The 17,438-nt window shown below is 45.0% G+C and overlaps 1 protein-coding gene across 1 annotated transcript; it reads right to left on the reverse strand.

The window, feature by feature from the left end:
• Positions 1-1,130: 1,130 nt before the first annotated feature.
• Positions 1,131-14,365, reverse strand: TMEM64 (transmembrane protein 64). The gene is made up of 3 exons (XM_074145616.1): positions 13,601-14,365; positions 7,845-8,000; positions 1,131-3,708 (listed from the first exon to the last, which is right to left on the reverse strand). The coding sequence occupies exons 1-3, from the start codon at positions 14,363-14,365 to the stop codon at positions 3,514-3,516; spliced, it is 1,116 nt and encodes a 371-aa protein (XP_074001717.1). The 3' UTR covers positions 1,131-3,513.
• Between the last annotated feature and the right edge of the window lie 3,073 nt (positions 14,366-17,438).

Here is a 17,438-nt window from a genome sequence, read left to right on the forward strand (position 1 = left end):
CAGAACCAGAATTTGCATCGGCTTCTCCTCTGCACTCCGTTTCCTATTCCCTCCCAACCAAACCATCATCTTCTTATCTAGACGGGACTGGTACCAACTTTGAATTTATTACAGTGAGGAAGCCTGTCACAGAGCTACTTGAGCTATTTGCTTCTTTCATTAAGAACGGCCACAGAGTGAATGGGAACACGTCTAAAATATTTTGTCTTAAGCATCGTACCCAGGATTATTTGCAAGGCCACTGATGACTCCAATAATCTCGGTCAGTCAAAATCCAAGTCACACCAGCCCCGGGTGGAAAGCTGAAAATGAACACTAAGGATCCGATTTTGAAAATGAACACAAAAGGACACCAGCCACACACCATGTAAGAGCAGTTTTTCCGTTCTTCGGACCTGACCTCAGCAACGCTTGTTGAGGTTATCGTGCAAAGATCAGTATGAAAATAGTACATAAAGCTCTATGATAAAAAAAGGGGTTTCCTCACAGGTGCTTAGTATAAAGTTAAATTTTGACAAATTTATTACACAGTTGCACTTACCTCAAAGAAGAGGAAGGAAAACCGGTGCCACGCAGCTGTCAGGGACTCCTTTTTCTGTATGACCTGCAATTTAGGCACATTTCATATGCAAAACGCAGAAATTTCACCATCATGGCAACTCAGAAAATATTCGTGATTTGCCACATAGTATTTGAACTAAATTTATACCCTTTTATTTTTTAATTGCACTAGGTAGGGAGACTATCTAAAAATAACTTAAAAAAAAAAAATCACATCACTCTTACTACTTTTACTTTCAAAAATACCAATCCTCTTTCAGTTCAGTAGCACATTTTTCATAAGCACGCGCATGCTTATTCTTCTATAAAAAAAGGCAGCTACAACTACCTTACCTTCAAAGCATTTAACATGATTAAGCATGTATTAATTTTTTAAAAAAGAAAAGTCACGTGTCTTTCCCTTGTCAGTAAGTCCCCACCCATAGAATTCACCCTCAAATCCTAACTGGTTACTCCTTTAACGTAGACAACTATCTTTGCACGCACACATGAAGACGATGCTCCACTTCATCTTCTTTCCAACTACTTCATAGCAACCTAAACATTTAATACATATTTCCTTTAAAGAAATTTGAGTGAATTTATTGTATAAAATTATGATTGGCATGGTACAGAAAAGTTCCTTTTAATGCACATTTCCCATTAACTTGTACACAAATATTACAAGTATCAAGCAAAATGCAAAAAAGTCTTAAGAACTAATTCCATAATACAAAAGTGTTCACGTAGTGAAGTTACTCTGGTTACAAAATGTCATGGAAATAAAAGCACTTCAAAATACGTATTTGGGAAATGTTCTCGAATAATCAACACAACCTTAAGTTAGTTAAAAAACGCAAAGAAAGAGATACCCTCTTCAAAACGCTATTGTTGATTTGGCAAAATGGAGCAAAGTTCAGATCAGTTCATTTATTGAAGGATTGTTCTTTCAAAGAAACAAAAAAAAAAAAACAAACGTTTAGTTAAGAAAGGGCTCAATTATACTATGATGACAAATAACGCCATCAAAAAGTTATCTGGCTCTCTTGTTTTCACACAGGAGCTGTCAGAGGCAGAGATGTGTAAATGAATACTTCCAGGTATATACAGATTGCCTTTTCAAAAGCAAACCAACCAACCGAACGACAAAAAAAAAACAGGAAAAAAAACCCCAAAACCCCAAAACAACAAAAAGGAGACAATCTGAACTTTGTTGTTTCATTTAACTAGTTCAGTTCCTTAGGTCACAAGACCCAAGAACAGCAGTCTGCAACGGATACGTATTTAAGGAACAAAATGGAACTTCCACTACCCGGGAATGCGTAGATGCCAAGTTATGCGAGCACCCTGCATCCTCGCAGTAAGGCTGTCAGAGGCTGTCACATCCCTGCTTCCCAACGACCTTGAAGACCTGCGATTCTCAACCAGACAGCCCTGCAAACAGCCTTACAAAAAGGAGGCACGGCCATTACTGTTAGAAAATAACACATAATCTTGAAGACTGAAAGCATCTTTAAAATCTTACACGAAATAACTACAAAATAAGCAATACGATCTATTATTTTTGTGCCAGATGACTCGCGTGTGTTTGAGCGATTGAACACTGGTACCTAGAGCTACATGAAACTCACACACACAGGACATCACGTTCAGGCATTATTGTTGTTTTCCTTTTACACACACACACACAAGTTACTATCAGGGTCTCCAATCTATTCAAATGCAGTGAAAAACAGTCCACGGCACATGTAAAAGGAGCGTTATCCAATACAGTGTTGTCTTGCAAAAATGGAGTCAGAATTCCTGAGTCTCAGACATTACTGTCCTCCTCCATTCCTGGATTATTTATTTTTTCCAAGGAGAACCTCTAGTTTTCATTTCTTCAGTCTGACGAAATTTATAATAGATTGCATCTTTTAAAAAAATGTAAAACTTTTAGAAAATAACGTGCCAACCAAAGTGAATTTTTAAAGCTTTTTAAGAGGAGGGGGGATTCAATTACAAAATAAAGGCCACCTTCATGTAAAATTAGTACTGCCAGTATCCCATCTTTCTGTTTAAAGGATTTAGCTCCCTGTTCTGGAAGCCTTATTACATGCAGTCATGTGAGTCGAAAAACTCCAAACTTTTAACGATTAAAAATACTATAAATAGGACTAACGTGGAACAGCCCTTTGTTACAATCACCAAGGTGGCCAAACCAATGCAACAGTTGTCAAATAGTCACTGCAATCTATTATAACTTCTGTATTTTCCCTTTTACTTTGCATATTACACAGTGTAACTTAAAATGTTATTTAAGAGCACTTCAGTCCCACAATGTAGGATTTAAGCTTGTGTGAATACATATGCATGGCTCTGCAACAATTTTAATGACTTACAAAAATACATTCAACCAAAACTTTATATAGGGTTCTCTTATATTAAAATCAAAAATGAAGGAAAAGCCAAATGGTCCCATCATTAGCTAAATAATACACTCCAAGTTCTGGAAGCAATTCCAAAGCAAAAGCACATTCAAGAATAACATACATTGAATTGCATACTTTCTCATTCATCTTTATCAGTAATAAAATTCTACTGCATATAATTATTCAGCCTTATAAATAATGCTAAGCAGAAAAATATTTACCTCTGTGCTACTTTTCTCAGTTTATAGAAGCATTTCTCAGTTTATAGGAGCAAAGGAAAAAAACCTAAAGTGCAGACTACAGGCCATGACAGGCATAATAAATGACCAAAGGTGCAGCCAAATTTGCAGTTACATCTTAAGTTACTTCGCCATCTTTCTTGTCTTGCCAGAAGTCATCCCATGTGCAACTGAAGAGCTGGTCGGTTGGTTTGTGCCACAGTACAACCTGTAACCACTTGTAATTTTTTTTTTTTTTTTTGAGAACTAGTTGAATTGTCCATAGATATTTCTAGGCAATAGCTTAGGTTCACAAAACCTTATTTTATTAATACTTGAAGAAATCACACAATATTGACACCTCCTCCAGAGAATGCTACTGTCCTTTTGTTGCAGTATGTGGTTGAGCCACTGATGCTCGGTTGACTGTCTTTAACAAGCGATGTCTTCATTTCCATTTCACACGCTACAATAGCTGCATTCAGTTCCACTTGAGCTCGGTGAACAACATAAAACATGAGTCCTATGCTTATGACAATCTGCAAGTGAAACAAAAGAACGTCGTAGGCTATGTAAACTGTGAGCAGGAATACAAAGCAACTGTTCTGAACAAAACAAAAAGTCATCGATGCAAAGACTCACGGAGGCATCTGTTGACTCAATGCTTCACAGGCAAGACATTAGAAGAGAAATTAAATTAACCAATGAGCAGCTCTAAGCCTAGATACACTAACAACCTAACCAGTATATCAGAACATAGACATTACACAGAACTCAAATATTGACGTGAATCTAAAAGATATTTTCTTTCTTTCCGTTGACATCCACATACTTACGAGAAAGCAACACCTTCACCTTCTCTCTTGGCAAAAATGTTTCCACAAAGAAACAACGTGGTGTATTTCTGTAAGTCAAAAGGGCTGTTTTCCACAGATCAAGTGAATAATAGGTTGAAATAGTACTGGGCAGCTTGCAGAACAGCAGAGACAGGGGATGATGTAGACCAAAGGAAATAAAACTTCTTGTCCTTGCCCCTTTGGTGTGGAAGACAGCAGAGCGCAGCAGTGTCACTGTGCTTCCCAGGTATCAGGACTAAACAGGGCAAAATCAGAGTTTCTGAGCATCTTGGTGTAGTCTGTAGGGGAAGAACTTGGTTTCTGGAGGATGGCTCAGGGAGGGAACAGAATGTTGGTGGTGTGAGGGGTTTTTATTTGTTTTAAGGAGGAAATGTCATCCAAAACTCTGGGTTTACTTCAGGTTTTTGCTCTGAATTTTACTGCTAGGAATTTTTAAGCTTTCACCACAAAATTTATCAGGAATAAATCTGGACAATTTTTGCTTAGAAATTACTCATTCAGTGACATTGGCAAGCACTGCGCTCCCCAGAGGCGGCCTTTGGTTTCAATAAAACACGTTAAAGTTTTCAGCTGAGATCCTCCTTAAAAAAAATAAAATCTTAAAATAAAAATCAAGATGTCTCATGGTGAGAGTCCCTTTGAAACAAGTAAATTCCTCTGCCTTTTTTAAGAATGTCTTATGAAACTAGTTGGCATCTGCAACTTCCTTCCAAAAAACCAAAAAGGTTATACTGTTTACAACAGAACCTAAAGTTTTGAGTCCAATACCTGAATTTCATTATTAATTGGTAGGGCTACGTTTTCTTTTACATTAAGGACTATCACTTAAAACCTCTGCCAGCATAGCATAAAAGTTGCTAGAATATCACAGAGTAAGATGATTGACAAGTATGGTCACAGGGTAATTGCAGCTAGAAGGCATTCTGGCAGTCTCCAGCCCAACCTCCTGCTCCGAGCAGGGCTGGCTGCAAGATCAGACCAGGTTGCTCGGGACTTTTGTCCAGTCAGGTCTTGAAAACTTCCAAGTACAGAGATGAGATTTCACCATCCCTCTGGGCAACCTGCTCCCCTGCTTGACTATCCTTGTGGTGACAAAGATGTTTCTCATTAATTCATGTTATATGTTTCAAAAGCTGGCCAACGTTAAGAGTCGAAAAGAAGACTATGGGCACCAACTTCTGAATATATAGGAAAAATCCTACTCTAAAAGACTACCCAAATATTTAAATTTGACTGGTTTTAGAAATATTACTACTAGCAGCCTAGCTGAATAATTAAAAAAATATATACACACAGACAAGCATGAAATGTGAAAGATTTTTAGAGCTATTTACTAAATCAAAGTCCCATCAAAGCCCAACCAGGCAAAGCACCAGGCAGATGCCTGAGAGAAAGCGGGAGTACGTTAAGTAATTCCTCCACTAACAGGCTCCCTTTCACTTATTCAGTCAAGTCCCAAGGACTACTCTCAAGGAGGTAAGCGCTCCTGTTCACACATTCAGCCCCTCCAGCTAGCGCTTACCTGAGCGACAGTTATGGTACAACTTACATAATCTACAAAGGAGAGTCAACGTCATTAGAAAAAACATTAATGGGAAAAAAAAAATGGAAAAGACTACTAAAAACTACTACCCTGGAAATAACATTTCACAACTAAAATGAAAGCTGATCAAGTAAGCACTTATTTTCTTTCTATCAAGGCTATTTACCCCATATTTACAAAGGCATTTTTAATACTCATCACCCTGTTCTATGAAGCCTATAAATTATATGTTCCGTTTAAGAGCACACAAGTTTTGAGGCAGGGAGGAGGTTTAAAACGGTCCTAGTCTTAATTTTATGTTAGCACTGTTGAATATCAGCTTTATGATTGGAAAAACTGAGGAAGATAAGTGACTGCAGTACCAACTGCAAGTCTGCCAACCGTGGCAACTGCTGGTCAAACACAGCCTGAAGTACCAACGCTGTCAGAGAAGGTTTTAATATATAATCTGGTTCTGAAATATTCACAGAATCACAGAATGGTTAGAGATGGAAGGGACCTTAAAGATCATCGAGTTCCAACCCCCCCTGCCATGGGCAGGGACACCTCCACTAGAGCAGGTTGCTCAAAGCCCCATCCAGCCTGGCCTTCAACACTTCCAGGGATGGGGCATCCACAGCTTCCCTGGGCAACCTGTTCCAGTGCCTCACCACCCTCACAGGAAAGAATTTCCTCCTAATATCTAATCTAAATCTCCCCTCTTCCAATTTAAAACCATTACCCCTTGTCCTGTCACTACACTTCCTGACAAAGAGTCCCTCTCTGGCTCACCCGTAGGCTCCCTTCAGATATTGGAAGGCTGCTATGAGGTCTCCCTGGAGCCTTCTCTTCTCCAGGCTGAACAACCCCAGCTCTCTCAGCCTGTCTTCATAGGGGAGGTGCCCCATCCCTCTGATCATCTTCATAGCCCTTCACTGGACCCGTTCCAACAGGTCCCTGTCCTTCCTGTGTTGAGGACTCCAGAGCTGGACACAGTATTCCAGGTGGGGTCTCACAAGCGCAGAGTAGAGGGATAGAATCACCTCCCGTGACCTGCTGGCCACACTTCTCTTGATGCAGCCCAGGATGCGGTTGGCTTTCTGGGCTGCCAGCGCGCACTGCCGGCTCCTGTTGAGCTTCTCATCCACAATTTTATTTTTTTAGGGACTTGGGGGTGTTGGTGGATGAGACCAACATGACCTTTATGCTCATAACAGTTGCAGACTTAAAGTCTACCCCCAAGATTTATTGACAAATTATTTAACTGGCTAAGCCGATGTAAAAGTACTATATACTTCTCATGAATTTACTCACTTGCAAAATTAAGATACTCTGATTTCGGCATTTGCAAAATAGTATTTCTACAGCACTTTTCATCCTGAATTACCTAGGCAAAGTCTGAGTGTTCAGTGCTAACAGTGAACACTGCACAGCTGCGAGGTCTACAAACCCTGAGCAGGCTACTGCACAGATGGTGGCACACGGGCTTTCGTGTAGGGGTGGTTTGACAAGTCTAAAACTCAGCAGGAGATTACCACAGAGGGCAAGAGAAGAAAACTTGACAAAACTGTGGCAGAAACAGAAAAAGAGAACAGCGAGTAAGTTCTGCTTTGTGTCACATGAGGTATGAGAGAATTAAAACTTTTCTAACAGAAGAAAACAAAATCAAAAGAAAACGGTACACTGGAAACCCATTTCTCTGGGCACCCAGCAATCAATAAGCCTGTGAAAAAGAAATGTCAGCTCAGTTTTACACAATTACTGGAAATACCAATAACAGAGTTATAAATTAAACACTTTTTAAAACCTGCTACTTTTCAGTATCACATGCCACACTCGCTTGGCTCTCAGTCCGTCAGAGTTCAGCTGCCTCAGACCCAGGGAGCCGTTCTGCCAACAGAGAGCAGCTCCTAACCCCCGGGACACGCGTTCCCCCACACCTCCTGCAGCCCCCCTCTTTTGCACAGGAGGCTGCACAACCTGAAGGACAAACCAGCAATACTGAGGCTCTCTCTGTCTCACCCGCATTCCCATGGGCATGCAGTTTCCAAAGCAAAGATTCAATGACTTGAAGAGACAAAGCTACAGGAAGGAAACTTGTCTACTGGCTGCAGAAGAAAAATTCCATCTTGGATCTCATGGGCACAGTAGATGAGCAAGACATTGCGGGGAAGTATAGAAATAAACTCAAACACAAGAAGATGACTGTTTCCAAGAGTAATTGCTTATCCAAACAGTCATAAAGAGACTGATATTACTGTTACCAAGGTCTATGAGAGCAATTATTTTAACGTACCTGTAAACTGAATATAAAATAGCCACTAACACTTTGTTCTGCGATCACATCCTCCATGGTGCGCAAGGTAGTGCCCAAGTATGAGTTCAGGAGCTGAGTAGGAAGCAGCCCAACTGAAGAAGCCATCAGGTAGTTGGGTAGTGACAAATCTGTAATCTGAGTAAAAGACAGCGTAAGAAATGGAGCACAGCTCCAACACAATCTACGTGCACAACCAACCAGGCTGCTGCTCCCACAACCATCCGTGCAGAATAATTATAGCATCCTTACTTTCCTTCACTGAAACTTTCCACTGTGCATGTATCCAAGATAATACAGCACCACAGCATGTGGCTATTTTTCATCTGGCCTTTTTAAAGTTACTAGGTTTTATTTCATTTCATCTCACATTACGCAACATCTCTGTGCAGAAGTCATTAACTAAGGATGCAATTACACTGTTCACTGAAGATGTTTATTTCTTCATGGAGAAGAGAGCCCTACAATTTATGAGAACTTGCTTGCGGGAAGAAATTACTTTATCAAATCTGAAGGTCTAAAGCAGAAATCTATTTGCTTTGCATTTTACATGTATGGAAACTAATAAAAGAGGTAATTGTTCAACATGTCACTGTATTAAATATGATCTGGGTAAACAGCATGGCAGATACAATTTGTCTCTGCAAGGGAAGTTCTATAGCTCATTAAGATAGATACATAGAATCATAGAATGGCTAGAGTTGGAAAGGACCTTAAAGATCATCTAGTACATGTATCAGCTATATCTATACTGATATACATGGGTATCATTAAGATTCTCTACCAAGATATTTTACATCACACTTTAATTAGTCAACAAAATAGTACACACAACTAAAGCTTTTGTTAGTGTCTCTGGAAAAAACACTAGTAATACTTCAAAGTATTTTCCTCTCTTTGCTGTGAAATTTGTGTTCTGAGTCGGTATCTGGACAGCTTACATGGGAACAAAGTACACAGTACCAGCTAAATTAGTATCAGCAGCCATTGGGAAATATTAAATGCAAGAGCCAAGAAGCCAAAAGATATTTACGCAAGAAAAATGAAAACAGAAGGAAACTACGGGTTAAAAAGCAGTGTGAAAAGGGTGATTTTGAAACAGGCAGTCTAAGGAATTTTCCAGACAAATCACTTGATCAGATAGTAACAAAACAAATTTTAATTAAGAACAGCCCCTAACAATGGGAGCCTACATGGAAATTATTGACCTTGACAGTTTTGTACAATGTTGAAGACAAGAGAATAGCAGCAAAGTTACTCATTTCATCATGCAATTCTTAAAATAAACTTTGGTTACTATGAAAGTCACAGTGCTGAATTCTCAGAGCTCTAAGCACCATCAGTGGAAAGTTTTTGGGAGGAAGGAAGGGCAACGGAGGAGGAGAATGCAATGAAGCATAAAGATTAAGAATAATTCACTGGAACAAGATCCAGTAAGCCATTTTCAAACTTCACACTGCAAATTATACTTCCCACAGACTAAAATATATACTAGCAGCACAAATAATACATTTCCCTCTCTATATAAGATTAATTTAGATTTATAATGAAAAAGCACTACATAACTAAGTCAGAACTTCACATTTGACCAATGCTTTGAAAAGACTTTTTTTTTTTTTTAACGTTATAGTAATCTGGGGCATGTAATAATGCACAACTGAAACTTCCCATATTGCCAAGGGAATGAAGGAGCTGCTATTAAAAGTCTCTGAAACACTAACGCTGAGGAAAGATTTGCTAAGTAGGACACTATCATTAAATCTATTGGAGCTGGGAAACTTCCCAAAGATTGTTTTAATACTGCTGGCCACCTCTTTTGGTTTTGTATAAGTTATTAAGGACACTTTGGTTGCAGAGCAACACATCTATACATCTGGACCTGTCCTGAAGCAACCGGTCCTCCTGAGTCATGAGTGAGACTGTTTCCAAACGAAGGGAATGCCAATGGGTATGCTGGACTGCAACTTGTGCTTCCACTGATACGAAAGCTAAGAAGAGGGGGAAAAAATTTTGCAGGTGCCCTTTTAGCTCCTGGTTTGCAAGGTTTAGACCCACACTGGTATCCCTTCCCCTAGAAGGCACAGGAAGTGGACGCTGTTCCTACCTAAGAAACCTGAGAAATTGTCAATAAAACTTACAGCTTTCCATATTTTTCCTTCTATGAACTTTACCTGTTCTATAAACCTGCCAGGCTGGGGTCTGGGTGGCCAAGCTGCAGACAGCAGCTACCAGGACTCTGTTTCTAGTGAAAGTTCAAGCCAGCGAAATTAACAGTGAAATCCCAAGGCAAGCACAGATGCAAGTGTGTTATGGGCCATACCAATGTATTTAACTAAGAACTATCTAACTGCTCTGGTAACGAGAGCATTAGCCAGAAACTCTCCCATTAAGCCTCGGACAGGCTTTTTGCAGCAGAACTTTTTGTGTATTCTTTGCAGCTGATACATTTTGACAGTACTGAACCAAAGGTAAAATGCTTGTGTCAGGACTTTGTTGGGGGCCCACGCGCCTTTGGGGATTGCAGCAGATTTCTCCCTCCTCAACTTACAAACCTCCCCTGTTTCAGATCAGATAAGCTTCACAACTGAGAGCAAAGGACAATTCTGATGGTCTTTATTTTCTCAAAAAAGAAAAAAGAAACAAAACCAAAAACAGCTATCAACTTTCCAAAAATCAGAGCAGGCAGCCTGCACGCTCCTGCAAAGCAGGTACCATTTCCTCAACTGATTTCACCGCGTGCATTTCTGGAACCAAACATGGGCACTCAGGTATTTTAGTCCTATTATTTCTTTCATGTGATATTCCTCTCAAAGAGGGGTGGGAAAAAAAAATAAATATGAATTCTGATCTAAGCTACACGTGGCACTACAAATAATCAGTCTGCACAAATCTCTTCCCAGGGAGCCACTAGTGGGAAGGAGGTGATAACCTGCATACCAGGCCTCCTTACAGACCTGCCTTCAGAACACTCAGGGTTGCCAAGAGGGCTGTGTGTGGGCAAACACTCCAGTAAGAGCTATCAGCCCACCCCATTAGCCCAGGTCACCCTGGCATCACAGGAGCAACAATTAAGCAAAACCCACTGAAAAAGAAATACAAAAGTGCTTTCACAGTTAACAAGTGTCTAGGTCTTCCAGAAAGGCAAGTAAATGCATTACCCCACTGCTCCTACCATCAGCGCTTTCCCAAAGAGCAGCAGCATGACCTTAAGAAGCACGATGTTCATGTCTGGATGGTGAGAAACTAAGAAATTCACGTTAACTTACTTCCTTGTGCCATTTCAGATAATATGATCCCATCGCTAAAGAAATGCTAGGAAGTTCTTCCCTCCTTCTGCACATTCCCCTGCAATTCAGCCTCCCCAAAACCCTCAGCAGATGGTACACGTACTGAACTAGTGCTTCTAGAAACCCATTTGTCCTTGCCCCATAGATGACCCCTCTCACCTCAAGGTTATGCCTTGCCCATTTCCTTCCTCTCCTCTTATTTAAATATTCTCAGTATCTCCACTTTACTTAAAAACAGGCAAATAGAAAACACGCATAGACCAGACTGCTGCAAAATGAAAGATACGTAGTTTTTCTTAAGTTCGCTGTACTTTACTATTAAGAGCAATCCTTTTGAAATTCATTGCTGAAGTTGCTAGCACAGTGAAATGCATAGATGGTTAGGGCACCCCAAATCCCCTTGCATTTTAAGCTTAAGTAGAGCATTAAGTTTTCAAATAAGTCAGATTTCAAAGAAATGACAGCTCAGTCTGTGTAGGTAGAATTTTGTACGCTATACGTAGCCTAAATTCAACTCACAGCGGGAAACTGCCTGGAATTCCCAGGCACATTTTTATTTTTCAGTAATCTAATTAAATGTTCTTGGTTAAAAATTGAACACGCCATGCTTTATTTGACTATGCTGCAAAATAATAAATCCTGAGGAACAAACGCAACCCAAACAGGCAACACCCAAGTTATTTGGCATACTCAAGAATTTGGTTTCATCTCATTTCCTATCTGTTATTTTAACACTGAAACCTTCCACTTGGAAAGAAAATGACTGGGCTTGCAGTACTCAGAGAAAATAAAACACTGATTTACAGCATCACTTTAACATTGCACTGGCCCGAATACTCTGCTGAATCGTGTTTCCAAACTGAACGGTTACGCCAGGAAGAAAATAATTTTAATTTGGTAACTCTCTGGTCAGTTCTTCGGATCCAATACTATCCTACAACATCTGTAGACTATTTCAAATGACACTCGGAAGCCGTGAGCAACAAAAGCACAACAGCTCTCCCCAGTTTAGGAGGGTCACACTGTAGCAGAAGCTTCATCTGCTACACCAGGACTTCAGGATCCGGGGAGACCGCTCCTGGCTGCACAGGTCTAAGCTTCCTTGGTCCTGCAATAATATAGGCAAATAAACAAAACAACAGAGGTTCTTCTCATTCATAATGAGGAAATAAAGACTCTGCTTAAAAAGAAATTTTAAGTTGCTACAGCTTCTACAGACAGAGATTGTAGCTCTTGAGACGAATGCCCCAGCAAACACAGTTCTATACATCGCAATTTTAACTATTTGATGTGGTGTTAATCCTTAAAAATTGCATGGATTAATTTTTTTTCTTAAATAACAAATTCAGTATTCAGTGACCTACTCATTTCAACCAGACGATTCCACCAAAATTAAGCAAGTGTTTCAGGAGGATCAGGAGTGCAGATGGGGGAAAGAAAGAGTGCTGTAAGAAAGCGGCAGACCAAATCACTTGTTTAGAGGGTCTCTTAAAGAACACCAGAGTTACTGATAAATGTTTAAAATATTTCACCATCTGGTTTGCTTTGTTTTGATTTCACCAGGTTAGAAGACTACAACTGAGGTGCAACACACAGCCGAAACCAGATCCTTCAGGCAAAGCACTCGGGAATAGCTGACGGTCTGAAATTATCATCTTATCATCAGCATGATGGTACTCTTAAAAAAGAGTACCCTCCATGTTCTTCTTTACTTTCTCCTTTACGATGATAAAAGAGAACAATACAACTATGGATTTTAAATAACTATTCTTCAGGAATGTACCAATCTTCATCTAAAAGTAGAAGTAGCACTACTAACCCTTTTCCAAACTTGAGTTTAAACTAACTTTCAGTACCACTCTGGTGCACAGTCCCTTTTCAGCCCTAAGCCTGCATCTTGCTGCTCTGCCCAAAACCTGTGACCTCTCTTGTGTGCATGGACTTAACAACCCATATGGATCTGCCAGATGCATGCTACAAACAGCAACCAAATTGAGCAAGAGTTTTAATCTGTCCACTTCTTTCTTTCCAATATGATTACTTACATTAAGTACTTTAGGGAGATCTGGCAAGACTGCTTAAAAATACAAACTTGTGCTCCCCCTCGGATCACTTCTAAAACACAGGCACTTTAAAACTGTTGAGCTCTCTGTAGATTTTGCTACACAGCACCTTGGTGCTTCTTTCCAACACCAGAACACAGCCTTGAAAGCACGAGAGGGACTCTTAACTCGATACCACTGAACAAGGCGCCTCGAAAACCTGCCTGCCGACCGTCTGCAAGCACAGAAGCGCCACTAGCACAGGCCGGTGGGGCGCTTTTACTTTTGTTAAAAGAAACCAAGGTTTCTTCGCAGGAACGGAGGCAACCTCCACCAGTGACACTGACCAAGCCATCCTGCCAACCTGAGCTTCTTCCTTGGCCATAGCACAGCCTGGGCTGGGACTCACCGCGAAGACTGCGTTCTGCAGCCCGAAGGGGATGGGGGTCAGTCGGGCCAGAGCCACCACCTTGAGGCCGCTGCCGCCCTCCACGACACGGACGACGGCGCTGAGTGTCTCGCTGCCCTGGATCCTGGCCCGCGCCCAGCGGGCCAACAGCCGCTTGCAGGCCATGTGGGCAACGAAGGTGCCGACGAGGACGCCCAGCACCATCAGCCCCATGCCCAGCACGAAGCCGTAGAGGTAGCCGGCGGCCACGTTGAGCAGGATGTAGCCCCAGCCGCAGGGGAAGGAGACGACGATGAAGCCGACGGTGAAGAGCAGCACGCCGGCCAGGCTGTCCAGGCTCTCGGCCCAGAGCAGCAGGTCCCGCAGGTACTGGCGCACCAGGGCCAGCGAGGCGAAGCAGAGGGCGGCCAGCACGCACACGCTGAGGCAGCTCTTGCACCAGCAGGTGCCCAGGAGGCAGCAGGAGCAGCGTAAGCCCCGGGCCTCGGCCAGCCCGGGCCCGCCGCCGCCCGCCTCGGGCAGCTGGCAGAGCAGCAGCTCCGCCGGGGGCAGCCCGCCCTGCTCCGCGTAGGGCCCCAGCAGCAGCCCGCCGGCCCCCGCCGCCCCCGCCGGGACGAAGCCGACGGGGTCCCCGCCGCCGCCTCCCGCCGCCGTCCCGGCGGCTCGGGACAACCAGCGGCCCAGGTCCTGCCGAGCCCCCTGCGCCGCCGCCTGCTTCACGGCCCGGGAGAGGAGCTGCAGCGCCGCCGTCCCCGCGCCCCACATCCCCCCGCCCCGCCGCCCGGCTCTAGCGCCGCCGAGCCGCCCAGCCCCGTCGCTCCCCGCCTCCCCACGCAGCCTGCGGGCAGGGGCGGCCGTTCCCTCATCGCCCCGCCATGGCCCGGCTCCCGGCGGCGGAGCCCAGCCGAGGGCCGGGCGGGGGCGGGGAAGCGGCAGCGGGGAGAGCGGGGAGGGCGGGGAGGAGGGGGCCGCGCTTCGCCGCTGCCGCGGGGGCCCGGCGGGCGGAGGGGCCGCGGCGGCCTCGGCGCTGCCTCCCCCTTCGGCCGCGCCGCCGGGGCTGCGGCGTTAGGCGGCGGCGGCGCCGCGCTCTCCGTCCCGGCAGTGGCTGTGGCGGCCCTGGCGGAGCGCGAGTCCCGGCGGGCGGCAGCGGCGGCGGCAACCGCGGCAACGGGGCTCCATCTCCCGGCGCGCTTGGGCTCCCGCTCCGCTCCGGGAAGCGCCTTCTCGGAGCGGCGGTGCCGATGTGGCAGCCCGGGTGCCCCTCGCAGCGGAGGAGGCGGGGGGCGGGGGAAGGAGGAGGCTGGGCTCCGGAGGCAGCAGTGCCCTGCCCCGCTGCGGGGCTCGGCGGAGGCGCCGCGGCCCGCCCCCGGCTCGGCCCCGCCCCGGGAGCGCCGGGCCGGCCGGGTGTGCCTCGGCGGGGAGCCTCGCCGCCGCTGGGGGCTGCCGGCGCGCTGGGGGCCGCCTCAGCGGGGGCCGCCTCACGCCGCCCTGAGGCGGCACTGGCCGGCAGCCCTGTCTGTCTCCTGCCCCTTACTCAGGAGCTCTTCATTGACGGCAGAGCCTTGACCGGCGTAGTGAAGGGCGGGTTGTCTCCTGTCAGAGGAGCGCGGGGTTGAGGCGTCCTTGACTAGACGGTTGCTCTCGGGGTGCCGTGACATCTCCCATGAAGGCTCTGTTTGACAAACACCCCGGTTTTCTCCTCCCCTCGGGCCAGACAGACCTCTCCCAGCCGGCAGCCGGGGGGTTGGAGCTGAGGGGCGACAAGCCAAGGCCCCTGGGCTGCCCGGCTGCTGCGTGGTGCCTGGTGGCATCTCCACATCAGGCCAGCTCGACTCGCCCGAGCTCTCGGCTCGCATGCCTGAAGGCTCAGACATAGTTTTGGAGGGTTTCAGCCTGAATTTTGAGCCGTTGCTAGAAGGAGAGGAACAGCCTGAACACCCAGCGAGGGCTCATTTTCGAGGGGGGTTTCTGAGGATCTTCATGGAGCCTTGATGGCTTTGTAGGTCACTGTTGCTCTGGTGTTGCTAATCACAGGAGCCGTACAGTGCAGAAGAGGGTTGGTTTTCTTTACAGTGTTCAAACGCACAGTGTGCCCCAGAGGCGTTCTGTTCCTCTGCTGGGAAATTTGCAAGCATATATAAATGAGAATATGTGTGGGAGTTGTAAAGGTTAAAGGGTGGTTGGGAGAAAAAAACCCCAATTCTCAAAATGAGGAACGTAGCTTGAAGAATGTACTGCAAGTGTGTTCACTTAGAACTAGGCCGCTAGAAACAATATAACCCAGGCAATCCAACAAATCAGCCTGAAAAAAAATGACAGATGTCTTTGAGCATCACGGCAGAATAAAACAGTCCTGGGAGGCTGTCTTTATGCAGACAAATATCTCCAGCATAATCTGGTTTCTGGCTGTTACCTGCATCCGAATGTGAGCATTTGAATTTGTGTGCGCCCTTCACTTAACGATGCAAACACAGGCAGGGTGTACCTCCAGAATAATAATAATAATAACGGCAAGAAAGCCCTGCACTGCTGCTTGTAAAGGGTGATGGGCATGCTTGCACATTCAGGAAGGCATTTCATAGATTCATAGATTGATAGATTCATAGATTGGTCCAGGCCGGAAGGGACCTCCAAAGGTCATCTAGTCCGACCTCCCCGCAGTCAGCAGGGACACCCCCAACTAGACCAGGTTGCCCAGGGCCTCGTTGAGCTTCACCTTGAATATCTCCAGGGAAGGGGCCTCAACCACCTCCCTGGGCAACCTGCTCCAGTGTTCCACCACCCTCGGAGTAAAGAACTTGTTCCTAATATCCAATCTAAATCTCCCCTTCTCCAACTTAAAGCCATTGCCCCTTGTCCTGTCACTGCAGGCCTTTGTAAACAGACCCTCCCCAGCCTTCCTGTAGGCCCCCCTCAGGTACTGGAGGGCTGCTGTGAGGTCTCCCCGGAGCCTCCTCTTCTCCAGGCTGAACAACCCCAGCTCCCTCAGCCTGTCCTCATAGCAGAGGTGCTCCAACCCCCTGATCATTTTAGTGGCCCTCGCAGACCCGCTCCATCAGGTCCATGTCCTTCCTATATTGAGGGCTCCAGACCTGCACACAGTACTCCAGGTGAGGTCTCACCAGAGCAAAGTGGCAGAATCACCTCTCTGGATCTGCTGGCAACACATCTCTTGATGCAGCCCAGGATGCGACTTGCCTTCTGGGCTGCAAATGCACGTTGCCTGCTCATGTCCAGCTTCTCATCCATCAACACCCCCAAGCCCCTTGCCTCAGGGCTGCTTTCTAATACCTCATCCCCCCGTCTGTATTTATACCGAGGATTGTTTCGGCCCAGGTGCAGAACCCTGCACTTGCTTTTGTTGAACCTCATGAGGTTCATCTGGTTCAGCAAGCTGGGGATGGCTGGAAGTTCAGCAGAGAAACAAGAAGACTAAATATTAATTCCTGGTTTTTATACTAAGAGCACACGTCTCTGATGTGGATTCAACTTGTGTATGTTTTTGTTCACTACAGTTGCTTTCATAGAATACGAAAAAAGCCTGAGTGGAGGTGTCTATCAGAGTGACATGCTTTACGCTGCTCCTACGTTTCTGCATTTAAAGTGCATAACCTTGTGCTCGGAGCTGGAATGGATCTCCTGCTGCTGCTCCTAAAAGCTACAGGGTTCTGTATTTATAACCACAGAGAATGTATTTAAAAGGGACCGCAAAAGGGTACGAGGAATGTAATGGTTTATCTAAGTGACAGTCCTGGCATTAGACTCCAAGCTATAAAAATATTTTATCTAGTTAGTTATTGGAGTGGCTTCTCCAGTCCCTAGGAATATAAAGGCTGGA

This window comes from Numenius arquata, chromosome 3, assembly GCF_964106895.1.
Source record: "Numenius arquata chromosome 3, bNumArq3.hap1.1, whole genome shotgun sequence".
NCBI lineage: Eukaryota > Metazoa > Chordata > Aves > Charadriiformes > Scolopacidae > Numenius > Numenius arquata.

What these genes read in the sequence shown, in the direction of transcription:
- TMEM64 (XM_074145616.1), bottom strand. Translation starts at nt 14,365, where the DNA reads ATGTGGGGCGCGGGGACGGCGGCGCTGCAGCTCCTCTCCCGGGCCGTG. An exon ending in TGCAGAACGCAGTCTTCGCG is followed by an intron (nt 8,001 to 13,600) that starts GTGAGTCCCAGC and finishes TCTTTTACTCAG; the next exon opens with ATTACAGATTTGTCACTACC. An exon ending in ATTTTATATTCAGTTTACAG is followed by an intron (nt 3,709 to 7,844) that starts GTACGTTAAAAT and finishes TTTCACTTGCAG; the next exon opens with ATTGTCATAAGCATAGGACT.